Genomic DNA, 17,992 nt, shown 5'->3' on the forward strand with positions numbered 1-17,992 from the left:
GGGCACTTGAGTTGTTTCCACTTTTTTGCTATTATGAATAACACTGCCATTAACATTTACGCACACGCTTTTGTGTGGGCATAAGTTTTAATTTCTCTTCAGTACGTACCTAGAAGTAGAACTCTAACTTCTTCAGAAATCAACAAATTATTTTCCACAGCAGCTGCACCATATTACATCACCAAGAGCGATGTATGAGGATTCCAATTTCTCCACATCTTCCCTGAATTTATTTTCCATTTTGTTGATTATAGCCATCCTAGTGGGTTTTAAGTAGTCTCTAATTGTGGTTTTGAAAAAAAAAATTTTTAATTGCAGTTTTGATTTGCATTTCCCTAATGACTAATGTGAACGTCTTTTCATGTGTTTTTTGGTCACTTGTAATATCTTCTTTGCAGAAATATCTGATCAGATATTTTGCCAATGTTAAATTGGGTTGTATTTTTATTGCTGAATTGTAAAAATTATTTATATATTCTGCTTAAAAAGTCCCTTATCAGGGTGCCTGGGTGGCTCAGTCAGTTAAGTGTCCGACTTCAGCTCAGGTCATAATCTCGTGGTCCGTAAATTTGAGCCTTGCATCAGGCTCTGTGCTGACAGCTCGGAGCCTAGAACCTGCTTCAGATTCTGTGTTTCCCTCTCTCTCTACCCCTCCCCTGCTCATGTTCTTTCTCTCTCTCAAGAATAAACAAACATTAAAAAAAATAAATAAAATAAAAAGTCCCTTATCAAATATAATTTGCAAAATTTTTCTCCTGTGTGTTGTAGTTTTTTTGGAGACAGAGAACATGAAGTGGAGGGGTGGGGGGGGGGGGAGGGGGGGAGGGAGGGAGGGAGAGAGAGGGAGAGAGAGGGAGAGAGAGAGAGAGAGAGAGAGAGAGAGAGAGAGAGAGAACTTCAAGCAAGCTCCACACTCAGCATGGGCCCCAACACGGGCTTGATCCCACTACCCTGGGATTGTGACCTGGGCTGAAATCAAGCATCAGATGCTCAGCCACTGAGTCACCCAGGTGCCCCTGTAGGTTGTACTTTCATTCTCTGCTAGTGCTTTCTGATGCAAAAATTTTGATGAGATTCAATTTATCAATTGTTTCCTTTGTTTTTGTGCATGTATGCTTCAGGTGTCCTAAGAAACTATTGCCTAATACAGTTTCATGAAAATTTATGCCGAAGTTTTCTTCTAAGAGCTTTGTAATTTTCATTCTTACATTTAGTTCTATGATCCATTTTTGAGTTATTTTTTTTTATATAACACAAGGCAGGGATTCATTCTTTTGCATGTGCATATCCAATTGCCCTAGCACCATTTGTTAAAAAGACCGTTCTTTGACCCACTGAATTGTCTTGATACCCCTGTCAAAATCAATAACCATAAATTTGAGAATTTATGGACTCTCAGTTCTAATCCACTGTTCTGTATGGGAGGCTGAATAATGGCCCCCAAAATATGCCCACATCCTAATCCCCAGAAACTATGAATATGTTGCCTTATAGAGCCAAAGGGACTTTGTAGATGTAATTAAGATCTTGAGATGGGAAGATTTCATAGGACCATCTAGTGGGCATAATGTAATTACAAGGATCTCTGTAAGAGACAGACAACAGGATCATAGTCAGTAGGAGGCAATGACTATGGAAACAAGAGACCGAAATTAACGCAAGGAAGGAGCTATGAGCCAGTAATGTAGGCAGGCTCTAGAAGCTGAAAATGCCAAGGAAATAAATTGGCCTCTCTGAGCTTACAGACACAACCAGCCCCAAAAACACTTTGACTTTAGCCTCGTGAGACTGATTTTGAATTCGTGACCTCCAAAAGCATAAGATAATAAATTTTTTTTAGAGCCACTGAAATTGTGGCAATTTGTTACAGCAGTAATAGGAAACTAATACAGTCTGTCTATCCTTATGCCAGTACTATATTGTCTTGATTACTATAGCCTTGTAGTAAATTTTTAAAAGAGGAAGCACAAGTTCTCCAACTTTGTTCCTTTTATTTATTTATTTATTTATTTTAATTATAGGCATAACAATATAGAGCAGAACTCTAGGACTTATTCATCATGCATAACTAAAACTTCATACCCGTTAAACAGCAACTCCCTACCGTTTTGGCTATTCTGGCAAAGTACATGATGTTAATAGCTCAACAGTCAATTGTTTAATTGGTACCAAAATTCTCATTGTTGGATATTTGATATTTGGATTGTTTTCAATAGTTCGCTATCACAATAACTGCAAAATATATCCTTTGAGACCAGTTTTTTTTGTATATTATAATTATCTCCTTAATTTCTATGTCAAAAATATGCATTTTTGAGGCTTCTGAAAAGGCCTAAATGACCTCCAGAACTCTATTCCTACCAATAGTATATGTGAGTATACTCTCCCTATACGTTCATCAATCCTGTTATCAAATTGTCGACTTAAAGATTAGAAGTTTAGATGCGAAAGACAAAGCTATAAAGTTAGTATAAAAATGTAAAAGAATAGTTTTATGACCCGGGGGCAAGGAAGTATGTCTCAAACAAACCTTAAAAAAAACCCAGAGATTATAAAACAAAAACTGATGAAATTAATAAATTCAAATTGAGGACTTCAATTCAACAAAGCATAAGAGAATCACAAAGTCAGTTGACATGTGACGGAATGGAAAACATTATTTGCAATGTCTAAAGCTGATAACGGATTAATATCTAGAACAATCGGAAAAGCCTTCAATTTTATAATTCTAGTACAAAAGTGGGCAATGATTATAAGCAGGCAATTTACAAAAGAGGAAACCCAACAGTCTGAAAAGCACAAAGAGATATGTTCTAATTCATAGTAATAAGGAAAACACCAATTAAAACAATAAGATAGCACTTTCTCTATTAAACTATCAAAAATTATAAAGGAGAATAATGCCAAGAATTGGCATCAATATGCAGTATAGACATCTACACGCACTGCTGGTGGGAGTGTAGATTGGTGGAGCCAATCTGAAGAAAAATCTGGCAGCAATTAGATCAGGAATATGTATATCCTAAGACCCAGACATTCTGCTCCTGAATATATATCCCAAGGAAATTATCCCATTATTCCAGAGGGGTTGTGGCAGTATCTGGAAGTAGCCATCTACATGTCAATACCTCGGAGAGATGTTAGGGAAAAAATATGGTATATGCACATCAGGCAACAGTTGGAAGCATCAGACCAGATAAGAGCATAGAAATAAAAATGAATCTTAATATGAAGGCACTGAATTAAAAAATTTAAGAAAAACAATGAGATATGTAATACACACGCATTTGTATACATTCAAATATATGCAAACAGAATTGACAGCTCAATAACAAACTCATATGTACAGAGTCAAATGATTTCTGACAAAGGTAACAAGATAATAAGAAGGGGGAAAAGATAGTCTTATCAATCAATAGTACTGGAAAAAAATACATATATATTTTTTTAATTTTAACATTTATTTTTGAGAGAGAGAGAGAATGCAAGCAGGGGAGGGGCAGAGAGAGAGGGAGACACAGAATCGGAAGCAGGCTCCAGGCTCTGAGCTGTCAGCACAGAGCCCAACGTGGGGCTTGAACTCACAAACTGTGAGATCATGACCTGGGCCAAAGTTGGACGCTTAACTATCTGAGCCAGCCAGGTGCCCCCAAAATCCCTATTTGTAAAGAACAAAAACTTAACCTGAAATATTAACCTCACTTCATACACAAAATCTTTTCAAGATATATCATAGAGGCACCTGGCTGGATTAGTCAGCAGAGCATGCGATTCTTGATCTCAGGGTTGTGAGCTCAAGCCTCACGCTGGGTGTAGAGATTAAAAATAAAATCTTTTTTTTAAAAAGATGTATCACGGGGCGCCTGGGTGGCTCAGTCGGTTGAGCATCCGACTTAAGCTCAGGTCATGATCTCACAGCTGGTGAGTTCGAGCCCCACGTCGGGCTCTGTGCTGACAGCTCGGAGCCTGAAGCCTGCTTCGGATTCTGTGTCTCCCTCTCTCTCTGCTCCTAACCCACTCGCATTCTGTCTCTGTCTCTCTCAAAAATAAAGAAACGTTAAAAAAAAATTAAAAAAAAAAGATATATCATACGCTAAAAAATAAAAGCTAAAATGATAAAGTTTTTATAAACTCAAATTAATGTTCTCAAAATGGAATGTTTACCCTCCCAGAGGTACCAATAGTTCAAAAAGAACTTCATGAAAAAGCAATGTTTATCACAAATGAAATACTAATGGAGTGTTAGTTTTCTATTGTCACAAAACAAACTGCCATAAACTTAGTGGCTTAAAACAATATCCCTTTATTATATCACAGTTCAGTAAACAGAAGTAAGTACAAGCAATCTCAAGTCTCACAAGGCCAAAGTCAAGGTGTCAGCCAACTAGGCTCCTATCTGAAGGCTCTAGGGCATAATCCACTTTCAGACGCATTAAGGTTGTTGACAGAATTAAATTTCATTTGGCTATAGGACTGAAATCCCTGATTTCTTTTTCAAATTTATTTATTTATTTTGAGAGAGACAGAGCACGAGCAGGGGAGGGGCAGAGGGGGAGAGAGGGGGAGAGAGGGGGAGAGAGGGGGAGAGAGAGAGAGAGCACGAGTGAGCCCCAAGCAGGCTCCATGCTGTCAGCGTGGAGTCTGACACAGGGCTCAGTCTCACAAACCAAGAGATCATGACCTGAGCCAAAATCAAGAGTCAGATGCTTAACCAACTAAGCCACCCAGGTGCCCCAGAAATCCCTGATTTCTTGCTGGGTCTCAGCCAGAAATGGCTCCCAGCTCCTACCTAGAGAACACTCTTTGGTCCTTCCACATGCACCCCCACCCCCACCAATCTTCAAAGCTACGAATACTTCATTGAATCTGTCATGTACTTTGAATATGACTTCTCCTTTTGCTAGCAACTAGAGAAAACTCTCTGCTTTTAAAGGACATACCTGATTGAGTCAGGCCCACCCAGATAATCTCTATATTATAACACCAACTGACTTGGAACTTTAATTACCAAAATAATATTACAAAGGATCTGAATGTTAAATTGGCATTGGAATCACAGCCCAGAAAAATTAACCAGAACATGTGGGCTAGGTCTAACAGCTGACCGCCTACCAAACAGGACCCAGAGTCTACTAACATACTGGATAAAAGGTCCAGAAAACAAATGAAAACCAATCATTACACAAAGAACCAGGAAAATCACAACTTGAATAAGAAAAGACAATCAAGGGGCGCCTGGGTGGCTCAGTCAGTTAAGGGTCCAACTTTGGCTCAGGTCATGATCAGGCTCTGTGCTGACAGCTCGGAGTCTGGAGTCTGCTTCAGATTCTGTGCCTCCCTCTCTCTCTGCCCCTTCCCTGTTCATGCTCGCTCGCTCGCTCTCTCTCTCTCTCTCAAAAAATAAACATTAAAAAAAATATTTTTTAATTTTAAATTTTCTAATTAGAAAACCTCAGCAAAAAAGTAGAGGTTATAAAAAAAAGAAGAAAATGGAAATTATAAAGCTAAAGAAAAACACAATAAACTAAAAACAAAAAAACACATCTCCAGATGGGTTCAACAGCACAGTGGAGATGACAGAGGACAGACTCAGCAAATTCAAAGAGAATGCAGTAGAACTCACCAAACACTGAACAGAATTTACTTGATAAGAGAGAAAATACAGACTAACGAAGAGAGACTCAGAGACCTCTAGGACACTAAAATAGACGCAACATTCATGTCATCAGAATCCCAGATGCAGAGGAAAAAGAAAGTGGGGCCAAAGATACAACGGCTGAAATTCTCCCAATTTTGGCAAAAGAAGCAAAGTTACAGATTCAAGATGTTGAATGAACCCCAAACAGTACAAAGCCAAAGGAACTCACGCCAAAATACATCACAACTAAACTTCTGAGAGCTAAAGACAAAGAAAAAATCTTGATGGCTGCCAGGTTTTTTTTGGCACATTATCCACAAAACGGGGGCAATTTGAATGACAGTAGACTTCTCCTCTGAAACACGGAGACACGGAGGCCGGAAGGAAATGGCCCAACATTTTTTCAAGTCCTGGAAAAGAAATGTCAACCACAAATTCTATATCTATGTCTATATTCCATATAGTGAAATTATCCTTCAGGAAAGAAGAAGTAACGTCATTGTCAGACAAAGGAAGATGGAAAGACTTTACTATCAGGAGACCTACCTTTAAAAAAATGGCTACAGCAAGTATGTATGTATGTATGTATGTATTTACTTATTTATACATACTCTTTAGGTGAACTTGATTTTTTTTTCATTTTCATTTATTTTTTTCATTTATATCCAAGTTAGTTAGCATCTAGTGCAGCAATGATTTCAGGAGTAGATTCCTTAATGCCCCTTCCCCATTTAGCCCATCCCCCCTCCCACCACCCCTCCAGTAACGCTCTGTTTATTCTCCATATTTATGAGTCTCTTCTGTTTTGTCCCCCTCCCTGTTTTTATATTATTTTTGTTCCCCTTCCCTTACGTCCATCTGTTTTGTCTCTTAAAGTCCTCATATGAGTGAAGTCATATGATGTTTGTCTTTCTCTGACTAATCTCGCTTAGCATAATACCCTCCAGTTCCATCCACGTAGATGCAGATAGCAAGATTTCCTTCTTTTTGATTGCCGAGTAATACTCCATTGTATATATATATACCACATCGTCTTTATCCATTCATCCATCCATTTCAATTATGAAATTGCAGATTTTATCATAGAACACGTCAAGCAATCTACAAAAAGAAAAATAAACTCCTAGGACCAGGAGTGATTTCATCAAGGTCAGAAGATACAAAATTAATGTGCAAAAATAAACTGCATTCCTGTTTTCTAAGAATATGCAAAGCCAGATATTAAAAATGCAATATTTAAAATTGCTCTAAATAAAATGAAATACATAGATTTACACCTACCAAAACGTGTACAGTTGATCCCTGACAACACGGGGCTTAGGGGCGCCAACCCTAAATAGCCAAAACAATCTTGAGAAAGAACAACAAGGCTGGAGGTATCACAATCCCAGATTTCAAGATATACTACAAAGCTGTAGTAATCAAAATCCTTGTATAACTTTTGAGTCCCCCAAAACTTAACTACCAATAACCTGTTGACTGGAAGCCTTACCAACAACATAAGCACTGGGATAACACATATTGTGTATGTTATCTTACATATTGTATTCTTACAACAAAATAAGCTAAAGGAAAGAAAATATTAATAAGCAAATCATAAAAGGGGCGCCTGGGTGGCTCAGTCGGTTAAGCGTTCGACTTCAGCTCCGGTCATGATCTCACAGACAGTGAGTCTGAGCCCCGCGTCAGGCTCTGTGCTGTCAGGTCAGAGCCTGGATGGAGCCTGCTTCAGATTCTGTGTCTCCCTCTCTCTCTGTCCCACCCCCACTCACACTCTGTCTCTATCGAAAAAACGAATAAACGTTAAAAAAAATTTTTTTTAAATAAGCAAGTCATAAAAAAGAAAATATATTTAAAGTACTATAAAAAATCCACGTATAACAAAGTAGCAGAAAGAGACATTAAGAAAACACCACCATTTACAACTGCACTAAAAAGAAGAAAATACTTAGAAATAAACTTAACCAACGAGGCGAAAGACCTGTAACTCAGAAAACTATAAAACACTGAGGAAAGAAACTGAAGATGATGCAAACAAATGGAAAGATAGCCCACCATGGATTGGAAGAATATTGGCAATTGTTAAAATGTCCATATTACCCAAACCAGTCTGCAGATTCAATGCAATCTCTATGAAAATACCAATAGCATTTTTCACCTACCTAGAACAAATAATACCAAAATTTGTATGGAACCACAAAAGATCCCAAAGAGTCAAAGCAATCTGGAGAAAGAAGAACAAGGTTGGAGGGATCACACTCTCAGATTTCAAGATATACTACAAAGCTGTAGTAATCAAAACAGTCTGGTCCTGGCAAAAAAAACAGACACAGATCAATGGAAAAGAATAAAGAGCTTCAAAATAAACCCACAATTATATGGTCAATTAGTCTATGACAGAGGAGGGGCGCCTGGTGGCTCAGTCGGTTAAGCGCCTGACTTGGGGCTCAGGTCCTGATCTCATGGTTCATGAGTTCAAGCACCACTTCAGATCCTCTGTCTTCCTCTCTCTCTAGCCCTCCCCCACTCATTCTCTTTCTCTCTCTCAAAATAAATAAATGAAATTATTTAAAAACTCTATGACAGGCAAGAATATACAATGGAGAAAAGACAGTGTCTGCAATAAACTGTGCTGGGAAAACTGGACAGCTACATGTAAACGAATGAAACGAGACCACCTTTTAACGCCCTACACAAAAATAAACTCAAAATGGATTAAACACCTACAGGCACCTGAATGGCTCAGTTGGTTAAGTATCTGACTCTAGATTTTGGCTCAGGTCATGATTTCCTGGTTCATGAGTTCAGGCCCCACGTCAGGCTCTGCCAGGGCAGAGCCTACTTGGGATTCTCTCTCTCGCCCTCTCTCTCTGCCCCTTCCTCCCTTCTCTCTCAAAAATAAATAAGCTTATAAAAAAGTGGATTAAAGACTTAAATGTGAGGCCTGAAACCATAAGAATGCTACAAGAGAACAGTCAGTAATTTCTCTGACACTGGCCACAGCAACATTTTTCTAGATGCGTCTCCTGAGGCAACGAAAACAAAAGCAAAATGGAATTACAGAGACTACTTCAAAATAAAAAGCTTTTGCACATCAAAGGAAACCATCAAGAAAACAAAAACTACTGACAACCTACTGAACGGGAGAGGATATTGCAAATGATGTATCTGACAAGGTGTTAATATCTATAATATATGAAGAACTTATAGTCAACATGAGAAAAATCTGATTAAAAAATGGGCAGAGGACTGGAACAGATATTTTTTCAAGGAAGACACACAGATGGCCAATGTACACATGGAGAGATGCTCGACATCACTAATCATCAGAGAAATGCAAATCAAAACCACAATGAGGGGCGCCTGGGTGGCTCAGTCAGTTAAGCATCCAACTCTTGATCTTAGCTCAGGTCTTGATCTCAGGGTCATGAGTTCAAGTCAGGTCATGCTGGGAGTCTACTTAGAATCTACTTAAAAAAAAAAATGAGGGGGCGCCTGGGTGGCGCAGTCGGTTAAGCATCCGACTTCAGCCAGGTCACGATCTCGCGGTCTGTGAGTTCGAGCCCCGCGTCGGGCTCTGGGCTGATGGCTCAGAGCCTGGAGCCTGTTTCTGATTCTGTGTCTCCCTCTCTCTCTGACCCTCCCCCGTTCATGCTCTGTCTCTCTCTGTCCCAAAAATAAATAAATGTTGAAAAAAAAAATTTAAAAAAAAAAAAAAAAAAATGAGATATCACTTTACCTGTCTTAGAATGGCCAAAACTCAAAAAGACAAGAAACAACAAGTTTTGGCGAGGATTTAAAGGAAAAGGAACTGTTGGTGAGAATGTAGATTGATAGACTCAATATGGATAACAGTGTGGAGGACCCTCAAAAAATTAAAAACAGAAATATGATATGACCCAATAATTCCCCTATTGGGTATTTACCTAAAGAAGACGAAAACACTAATTTGAAAAGATAGATGTGCCCCTATGTTTACTGAAGCATTATTTACAATAGCCAAGATATGGAAGCAATCTAAGTGTCCTTCAAAAGACAAATGGATAAGGAAGATGTGGCCATATGTATGATGGAATATGATACAACCATAAAAAAGGATGAGATTGTGCCGTTCGAGACTACATGGATGGACCTAGAGGCTATTATGCTAAGTGAAATAAGTGAGACAGAGAAAGACAAATACCATATAATTTCACTCATAAGTGGAACCTAAAAAAAAAAATGAATAGACAGAAAGCAACATCAGACCTATAAATACAGAGAACAAACTGATGGTTGCCAGAGAGGAAGAGGTTTGGGGTTGAGCAAAATGGGTAAAGGAGAGTAGGAGATACAGACTTCTAGTTATGGAATGAATAAGTCATGGGAATAAAAGGCACAACGTACGGAATATAGTCAATGGTACCGTGACGGCAACATATCAGGAAATATGGTAGCTTCACTTGAATTGAACACAGCATAATGTATAAACTCGTCAAATCACTATGGTGTACACCTGAAACTAATGTAATATTGTGGGTCTACTAAAAAAAAAAAAACTGTCCATAAGCAGACCTATGCAGTTCAAAGTGTCTTGTTCAAGGATAAGTTGATACAGAAGACCTGTATGCTAACAATTACAAAATGCTGATGAAAGAAATCAAAGATCTAAAGAAATGGACATATGTGTCCATACCATGTCCAGGGACTGGAAAACTCAACAGAGTGAAGATGTAAATTCCTCCAAATACACACACAGGTTTAATGGAATCCCCCATCAAAATCCCAGCAAGAGTTTTTTTGTAGCTACAGGTTATTTTTAAATGTATAGAGAAAGTTATGGGCCCTAGAATAATTCAAATACTCTTGCCTCAAAATACTGAGTCTCCACTGTGAGTCACTGCAGTTTCGTATTTCTTTTTTTTTTTTTTAACGTTTATTTATTTTTGAGACAGAGAGAGACAGAGCATGAACAGGGGAGGGGCAGAGAGAGAGGGAGACACAGAATCCGAAGCAGGCTCCAAGCTCTGAGCTGTCAGCACAGAGCCCGAGGCGGGGCTCGAACTCACGGATTATGAGATCATGACCTGAGCCGAAGTCGGCCGCTTAACCGACTGAGCCACCCAAGCGCCCCTGCAGTTTCCTGTTTCAATACTTTGTTGGCAGAACCCGGCGCTCGTCCCCCACCCCAGCTCTCCGCTCAGAGCCAGCCCTCTGCCATCTCCTCACGGTGCCCGTGAACCTCCCCACGGCCCCCGAAGCCACTCCAGCACCATGCAGCCACGCACCCTGTCCTTGGCCGTCCTCGGCCACCGCCCTGACGGCCGCCTCCCCGTCACGGGTGTGCCAGAACTACCACCAGGACTCAGAGGCCACCCTCAACCACCACAGCAACCTGGAGCTCTACGCCTCCCCCGTCTACCTGCCACGCCTTACTACTTTGACCGCAAAGGCGTGGCCATGAAGAACTCTGCCAAACGTTTTCTTCGCCAGTCGCACGAGGAGAGGGAACATGCCGAGAAACTGATGAAGCTGCAAAACCAACCAGGTGCCCGAATCTTCCTTCAGGGTATCAAGGAACCAGACCCTGATATGACTGCGAATAGAGTGTGCATTACACTTGGAGAAGAGCGTGAATCACTCACCCCTGGAACTGCACGAACTGGCCACTCATAAAAACGACCCTGTCCGAGGGACTTCACGGAGACGCATTACGTGAACGAGCAGGTGAAATTCACCGAAGAAGTCGGCGACCACATAATCAACCTGGGTGAGACGGGGGGGCTCTGGAATCTGGCAGGGCCAAGTGTCTATGACAAGCACACCTTGGGAAACAGTGATAAGGAGAGCTACGCCTTAGGCTGTCTTCCCATTGCCTCAAGGGTGACCCCCCCCCCCCCCCCCGGTCAGCGAGGCAGTGCGTGCGTGTTGGGGTTACGTTTACCTTTTCTCCAAGTTGTACCAAAACATCTACTTCTTTCATTTGTACCACTCCTTGAAATAAAGTAATTTGGTAACCCCCCCCCCCCGCAACAAAATAATCTTGCCACACAATCCAAACGTGGGAGAAATCACTCTCCCTGATATAAAAGCTTACTAGACAGCTTTAGTAATGAAGACAGGTGGCATTGGCAGAGGAACGCACACATACGCCAATCAAACGGAAGAGGAAACCTAGAAATCGACCCAAAACAAGATATTCAACTGATTTGTGGAAAAAAAAAAAAAAAACGCACAAGCAATTCAACAAGCAAGGATTCTCTTTTTAAGAAATGGTGCTAGAGGAATCAGACACCCACAGGCAAAAAAAAAAAAAAAATCAACCTAAACGTCATACATTAGAAACATTAACTCAAAATGGAACACCAGAACATTAACTCAAAATGGAACACCAGAATAAATCTAAAGCGTAAAACTACACAATATTTTTAATGGGAAAAAAAACCTTCAAGATTCATGTTAGTGGAAGAGTTCTAAATGCAACACTAAAGGTATGATCGTTAAAAAATGTTAAATTGAGCTACATCAAAATTTAAAACTTTGGCTGTGCGACTCAGTTACGAGGATGGAAAGATAAGCAACGGTCTTAGACACAGTATTTGCAAACCATGTATCTGAGAAAGGACTCACGTCTACATTTTTTTAAAAACTCTAAAATTGAACAAGAAATCAAACAATGAACATACATTTCACTGAAGAGGATATACAGATAGTAAGTTATAAGGTGTTCAACATCACGAACCATTAGGGAAATGCAAATTAAAACACAGTGAGCTATCACAACACGCCTATGAAAGTGTCTAAAGTAAAAAAACAAAAAACAAAAAACAAAAAACAGTGACAATACCAAATGCTGGCAAGGATGCCCAGAAACTGGATCATTCACCCATTGTTGGTGGGAATGTAGACGTGGCAATCTGTTTTGGAAAACAGTATAGCAGTTTATTTAACATTTATATATTTTTGAGAGACAGAGAGAGACAGAGCATGAGCAGGGGAGGGGCTGAGAGGGAGGGAGACACAGAATCCGAAGCAGGCTCCAGGATCCCAGCTGTCGGTACAGAGCCCAACACAGGGCTCGAACTCAACGAATCGCGAGATCATGACCTAGGCCGAAGTCAGCCGCTTAACTGACTGGGCCACCCAGGCGCCCCAGGGTGGCAGTGTATTTAAAAGCTTAACATTCAACTTTAGCTTAAACATACCATATGACCCAGAAACTGCATTGCTGGGCATTTATCCCAGGGAAATTAAAAAGTTACATCCACACAGAAACCTGTACATTTAAGTTTATAGCACATTATTACGATAGCAAAACCTGGAAACCATCGAAATGTTCCTCAGTAGGTGAATAAACAATTTGTGGTACATCCACATCATGGAATACTTCGCAGCAACAAAAAGGAACCGACTATTGAAACATGTAGCAACCTAGATGGATCTCAAACGCACTGTGCTCAATGAAAACCGCCAGTCTCAAAAGCTCACATACTCTGTGCCTATTTATACAACATTCTCATCACAGAGACTGAAAACTGATTAGTAGTGCCAGGGGTTAGGAATAATTGGGAGGAAGGAGGTGGGTGTGATTATAAAATAGTAGCACAAGAGAGATCTTTGTGGTGATAGAACTGTTCTGCACCTGGACCGCAGCGGTGGTTACATAAATCTACGCGTGATAAAATTACGTAGAATTACACACACACATTATGCCAACATCCATTACCTGATTTTGATGTTATACTACATTTATGTGAGATATAAACATTGGGAGTAACTGGGTGAAAGGTATACGAGACCTCGCTGAACTGTTGTTACAATTTCCTGTGACCCTAAGGGTACCTGGGTGGCTCAGTCAGTTGAGCGTCTGACTTCGGCTCAGGTCGTGATCTCACAGCTGGTGGGTTCGAGCCCCGCGTCAGGCTCTGTGCTGATACTGATAGCTCGGAGCCTGGAGCCTGCTTCGGATTCTGTGTCTCCCTCTCTCTCTGCCCCTGACCCACTCGCATTCTCTGTCTCTCTCAAAAATAAATAAACTTCAAAAAACATTTTTTTTTTAATGAAGGTAAAATGGAGACATTTTCAAACAAAAGCGGGGAAAATTCATCATAAGAAGCCCTACACTATCAAAATTGTTGGAGTATTCAAAGTGATGAAAAATTATAACTTGGATCTAAACAAAGAAATGAATTTCATAATGGTAAATATGTGGCTAAATAGAAACTACTTCTTCTCATTTTTAAATTTCTTTGAAAGGCTGACTGCTTAAAGCAGAATCATACCACGTAGAGTTTATAACATGTACAAATAAAATGTATCACAACAACAGCACAAAGAATGATAGGTAAACGTTGGTATACATCGATGTTTTGTATTGTATGTGAAGTGGTAGGACATATTAACACAAACTATTATATACTACTACTCGTCCATCGTATCATAGAAATATGTAAATATATACGCACACACACACACACACATACATACATGTGTTCTGAGTAGGGTCCTTACGTTTCACCATTTGGGTACATGGCACAAGAAAGTTGAGTCGTCGTGAGAAGGAACATACCAAGAATCTACCAAGCGGCCCAACGTATGTGAGCAGTGAGTTTTAAGGTAGGTAACCAAATGACTTCGTTGTCTCTCTTTACTTTTAAACCATATGCCATTAGTGCTCCCTGACGAGGATAAACATGGATCCCACTGATGAAGTTTGCTGCCACGGCCACTCCAGCCATTGTACCCGCTGCACCACCACCCCCCCCCAACCCCATTCTAATGATGTGTCATTTCCTGCTTCAGTCTCCCATCAGCCACTGCGGTAGAAGTCCACAGAATCAGAGGTGAAGTTTAAAGATTGACACTGCCTATACTCTTCACTTAACCCAAGAAGCCACTGGAAATCGCCCAAAGACCCACTGGGGGAGATGGACACTGTTTCCCAGAAGTAAATACAGCTCAGCTTGTACTTTGGAACAATTGGTCAACCTTGCCACTTGCACAATCTGTCGGCAAAGGTTATGCGGTGCCTGAACATGATCATGGCAGAACCACCGGGCCTCATCACCATCTGCCTTTTAGGATATCTACTCGGTGCTGACTGTACAGGTTGGTTTCCTTTTTCAAGATACACTGTATGCTTGTCTTTTAGATATAGAAATGTCTGGTGCTATCTTTTCCACTAAACGGTGATTACAGGATCTGACAGCAACGTTTAAGATCCCAGTCATCAGCATGTGAGTTGGTCAGTACCGGTTCTCTAGTATCTGTGTCTTCTTAATTGCGAAAACTAGATTTACAATGCCTATGGTACTTTTTTCTTTTAACGGACACTGTTAGCCTTATGATCTGACCAGGTAAACTTGCTTTGAAAACAGTCATCTCCTGGGTTAAAGAAAAATACAAGTGGGAAAACGTTTTAACCAGGAAACAGCAGAATATGAAACACATTAACTCTGTCATGTGGGTTTGTTTTTTTTTTTTTTTTTACTCACCACTTTGAGATCAAAACGGGACACATGAAAGCCACAATGGTTTTATTTACAGAAAGAGCTTGATTTTTAAGATATCTGGTACACTTCAAAATGTTAGAACTATAAAATGCAGCAGGCTTGTGGCTTTAAATATCCATAAACGCATACGCTTTCAATTTGAAGTGTTACTCAAAACGAAGTCTTCGTTACTAAGTTGTTATTTATCCCTAAACTTTTTCATGGATTAGGAGAAATTCTTTTGTCTCTGCTTCTAAACATCTCGGAGTTAATACAGGGGAAACCCAATACTCACTTGAGCAAAACGAGTCCGAGGCTGACATAAGGAGTGGGAACAGAGTGAATGCGATGCATATCGCTTGGTTTTTCCACAACTTCAGTGACTTTTTAAATTTTTTTAAATGTCTATTTACTTTTGAGAGAGAGACAGACAGAGATTGCGCGCAAGCAGGGGAGGGACAGAGAGAGAGGGAGCCCAGAATCGGAAGCAGGCTCCAGGCTCTGAGCTGTCAGCACAGAACCTGACGTGGGACCCGAACTCATGGACCGTGAGATCATGACCTGAGCTGAAGTCACCCAGACTGAGCCACCCAGGCGCCCCTCAACTTCAGTGACTTTATGCACTTCCCAAAGGCAGGCACGCAGGGGAGGAATTACCCCATTTAGGCAAACGGCGTGTTCTCACGGGAAGCATTTGTCGCCCTTACTTGTCAACCCACTATAATCAAATCTAGCAGCTGACAGTGCCGGGATCAGGGTGCCAACCCCAAGGGTCCCCGGAAAGCAGACTGGCCCCGTGCTTCCCACTCCAGACATGATGGCACACTGAAATGCAGAAATGATGGTACGAGAAGGCAAAGGTTAAATCAAACTAGCCAAGTGGGTACGGTGAAGAAATTTAGCTGGAAAATTCACCAAGTGGGACCTAAGGCTAAGTCTTTACACGTAGCTCATCAGTGTGAGATCTAGGGCCACAAAAGATCCAAGCCCTTCCTTCAAGATAAGTGGTGAGATAACGGAGGTTTCTGGAAGCCTACTGCTCCCTTGAAGACCTCAGATGTTGGGGGAGAAAAAAGGATAGGTATGGAGCGGGGACGGGGAATAGGATTTCAGAGCTGGGGAAATAATGGCTAGAAGAGATAAACCTGAAGAGAGGCTAAATATATGACCGTCAAACAATTGTGTAGAAAGGCAGTGTGATTCTGGAGTCACTGCAGTCAGAGATAACAGGCCCTGGAGGAGAGAGCCGAGGGAATTTCCCAAAGGATGGACAGTTCTAATGCAGCGCTCTCTTCTGCTGTTAAGCGGTCACTGGCTTCTAAGAGCTGTTTCTATGAATGACTTACGGAGATGTTACATTTTCATGACTGCTGCCATCAGGCATTATTTGCATCAGTTTAGAATTTTGAAATCAAACCCGTTCTGCAGAACTAATTCGATTTTGTAACATGTATGGACTGAAGGGGTCTTTCATTGAGAACGAATGCATGAAATGAATGAATGAAAGAAAGACAGCCTCGGTCCGTATGCTTTGCAGAACTTCACAAGACTCAGTGACCACGGTGCCAGGTACTGGGGTGAGGTATTAGGGGCGCAGGGATCATCTGGACTCCCTCTTTGACCTAAAGTATCGTGAGGTCAGGTGAGAGATTTCAATGTAACGGGACAACATGTGTACCAGGAGCACAAAGGGTACATTAACTGGGGAAACACTCGGCACAGAGACAGTATTTGGGGCTGGGTCTTAAAAGAGGAGTAGGTTCACTGTCCTTTAATGTCTGATCTAGGGCATCCTACGCAAAGAGACTCACTCCCGTGCAAAGATCCAGATCCACAAAGAATGTGAGGTCTTTCAGGAACTCAGGGTGTTTTGAATATTAAATATGACAAGCGAGGTAGGATAGCTAGACAGGGTCAGGTCACCAGATAACAAAGGCCTGAAACTAAGGAGTTTGGACAACAGAGCCCAACTGTCGGGTCAACGGACGTGGAAACGTGAATGGCGCTGATGATGGCTGATCTAGAATGCTCGGTCTGGCAACATTTTTATCATTTTTTTTCTTATGGCATTTTTCATTTTCATTCCGGTGTAGTTAACATAGAGTGTTACATTAGTTTCAGGTGTACAATATAGTGATTCAGCAATTCTCTACATTACTTGGTGCTCACCGCGACAAGTGCACTCCTTAGGCGCCATCACCTATCATGAGTCTGGCAACATTCCAGTGAACTGTTGGAGGAAGGGGTGGCGAGACATGGGGTGACCGTCTTGAGGCCACTGCAATCATCCTGGGAAGGCATGAGGGGCCGGAGCCTGGACATTAGTTGTGCAGAGAAGAAGGAAAGGAAATCAGGTGACATCCAGGACGTAGAAAGGACGGGGCTTTTACCCCTCTGGCTGTGGAAGGGGAACAGGTTCAGACAAGTGTGGAGTACACGTCTGGGGCGTCTGATGCGATTCCAGGACACGGAGTGGTACCTCCAAGCGTGGACTGGGCAGTCTGACTGCCAAAGTCTAAACCCTGGTTCTGACACTTCAGTGTGTTACCCAGGGCCAATTACTTAAACCTCTGTGAACCTCCATTTTCCTCCTTTACAAAAATGAGATGTCGGGATCAATCTCATGGGGCTGCTGTGAGGATGGAATGAAATGATGGCTGCAAAGCACAGAGCATCACGTCCAGCACTGCAGAAGCATTAGATAATCATCAGCTCTGATTCGTCGCATGACAATGTACAGTTAGGGAGCTGGGAAGATGATCCGGAATTCAGAAGATATATCTGACTAGAGATGGCTATTTGGAGCCCGCCGTTGTCGGGGCGCCCGGGTGGCTCACGGGGTTAAGCATCCAACTTCAGCTCAGGTCATGATCTTGCGGTTCGT

At 41.3% G+C, this 17,992-nt stretch overlaps 1 protein-coding gene across 1 annotated transcript in view; it reads left to right on the forward strand.

Annotated features, from left to right (window-relative positions):
* The first annotated feature begins 14,477 nt into the window (after positions 1-14,477).
* The window catches only part of F9 (coagulation factor IX), a 32,020-nt gene continuing 28,505 nt past the window's right edge, over positions 14,478-17,992 (forward strand). Inside the window, exon 1 of the mRNA XM_043569933.1 lies at positions 14,478-14,725. Coding sequence (XP_043425868.1) covers positions 14,638-14,725 — 88 coding nt within the window. The 5' untranslated portion in view covers positions 14,478-14,637. The remainder of the gene's footprint in view (positions 14,726-17,992) is intronic.

The sequence above is a fragment of the Prionailurus bengalensis genome, chromosome X (genome assembly GCF_016509475.1).
Source record: "Prionailurus bengalensis isolate Pbe53 chromosome X, Fcat_Pben_1.1_paternal_pri, whole genome shotgun sequence".
NCBI lineage: Eukaryota > Metazoa > Chordata > Mammalia > Carnivora > Felidae > Prionailurus > Prionailurus bengalensis.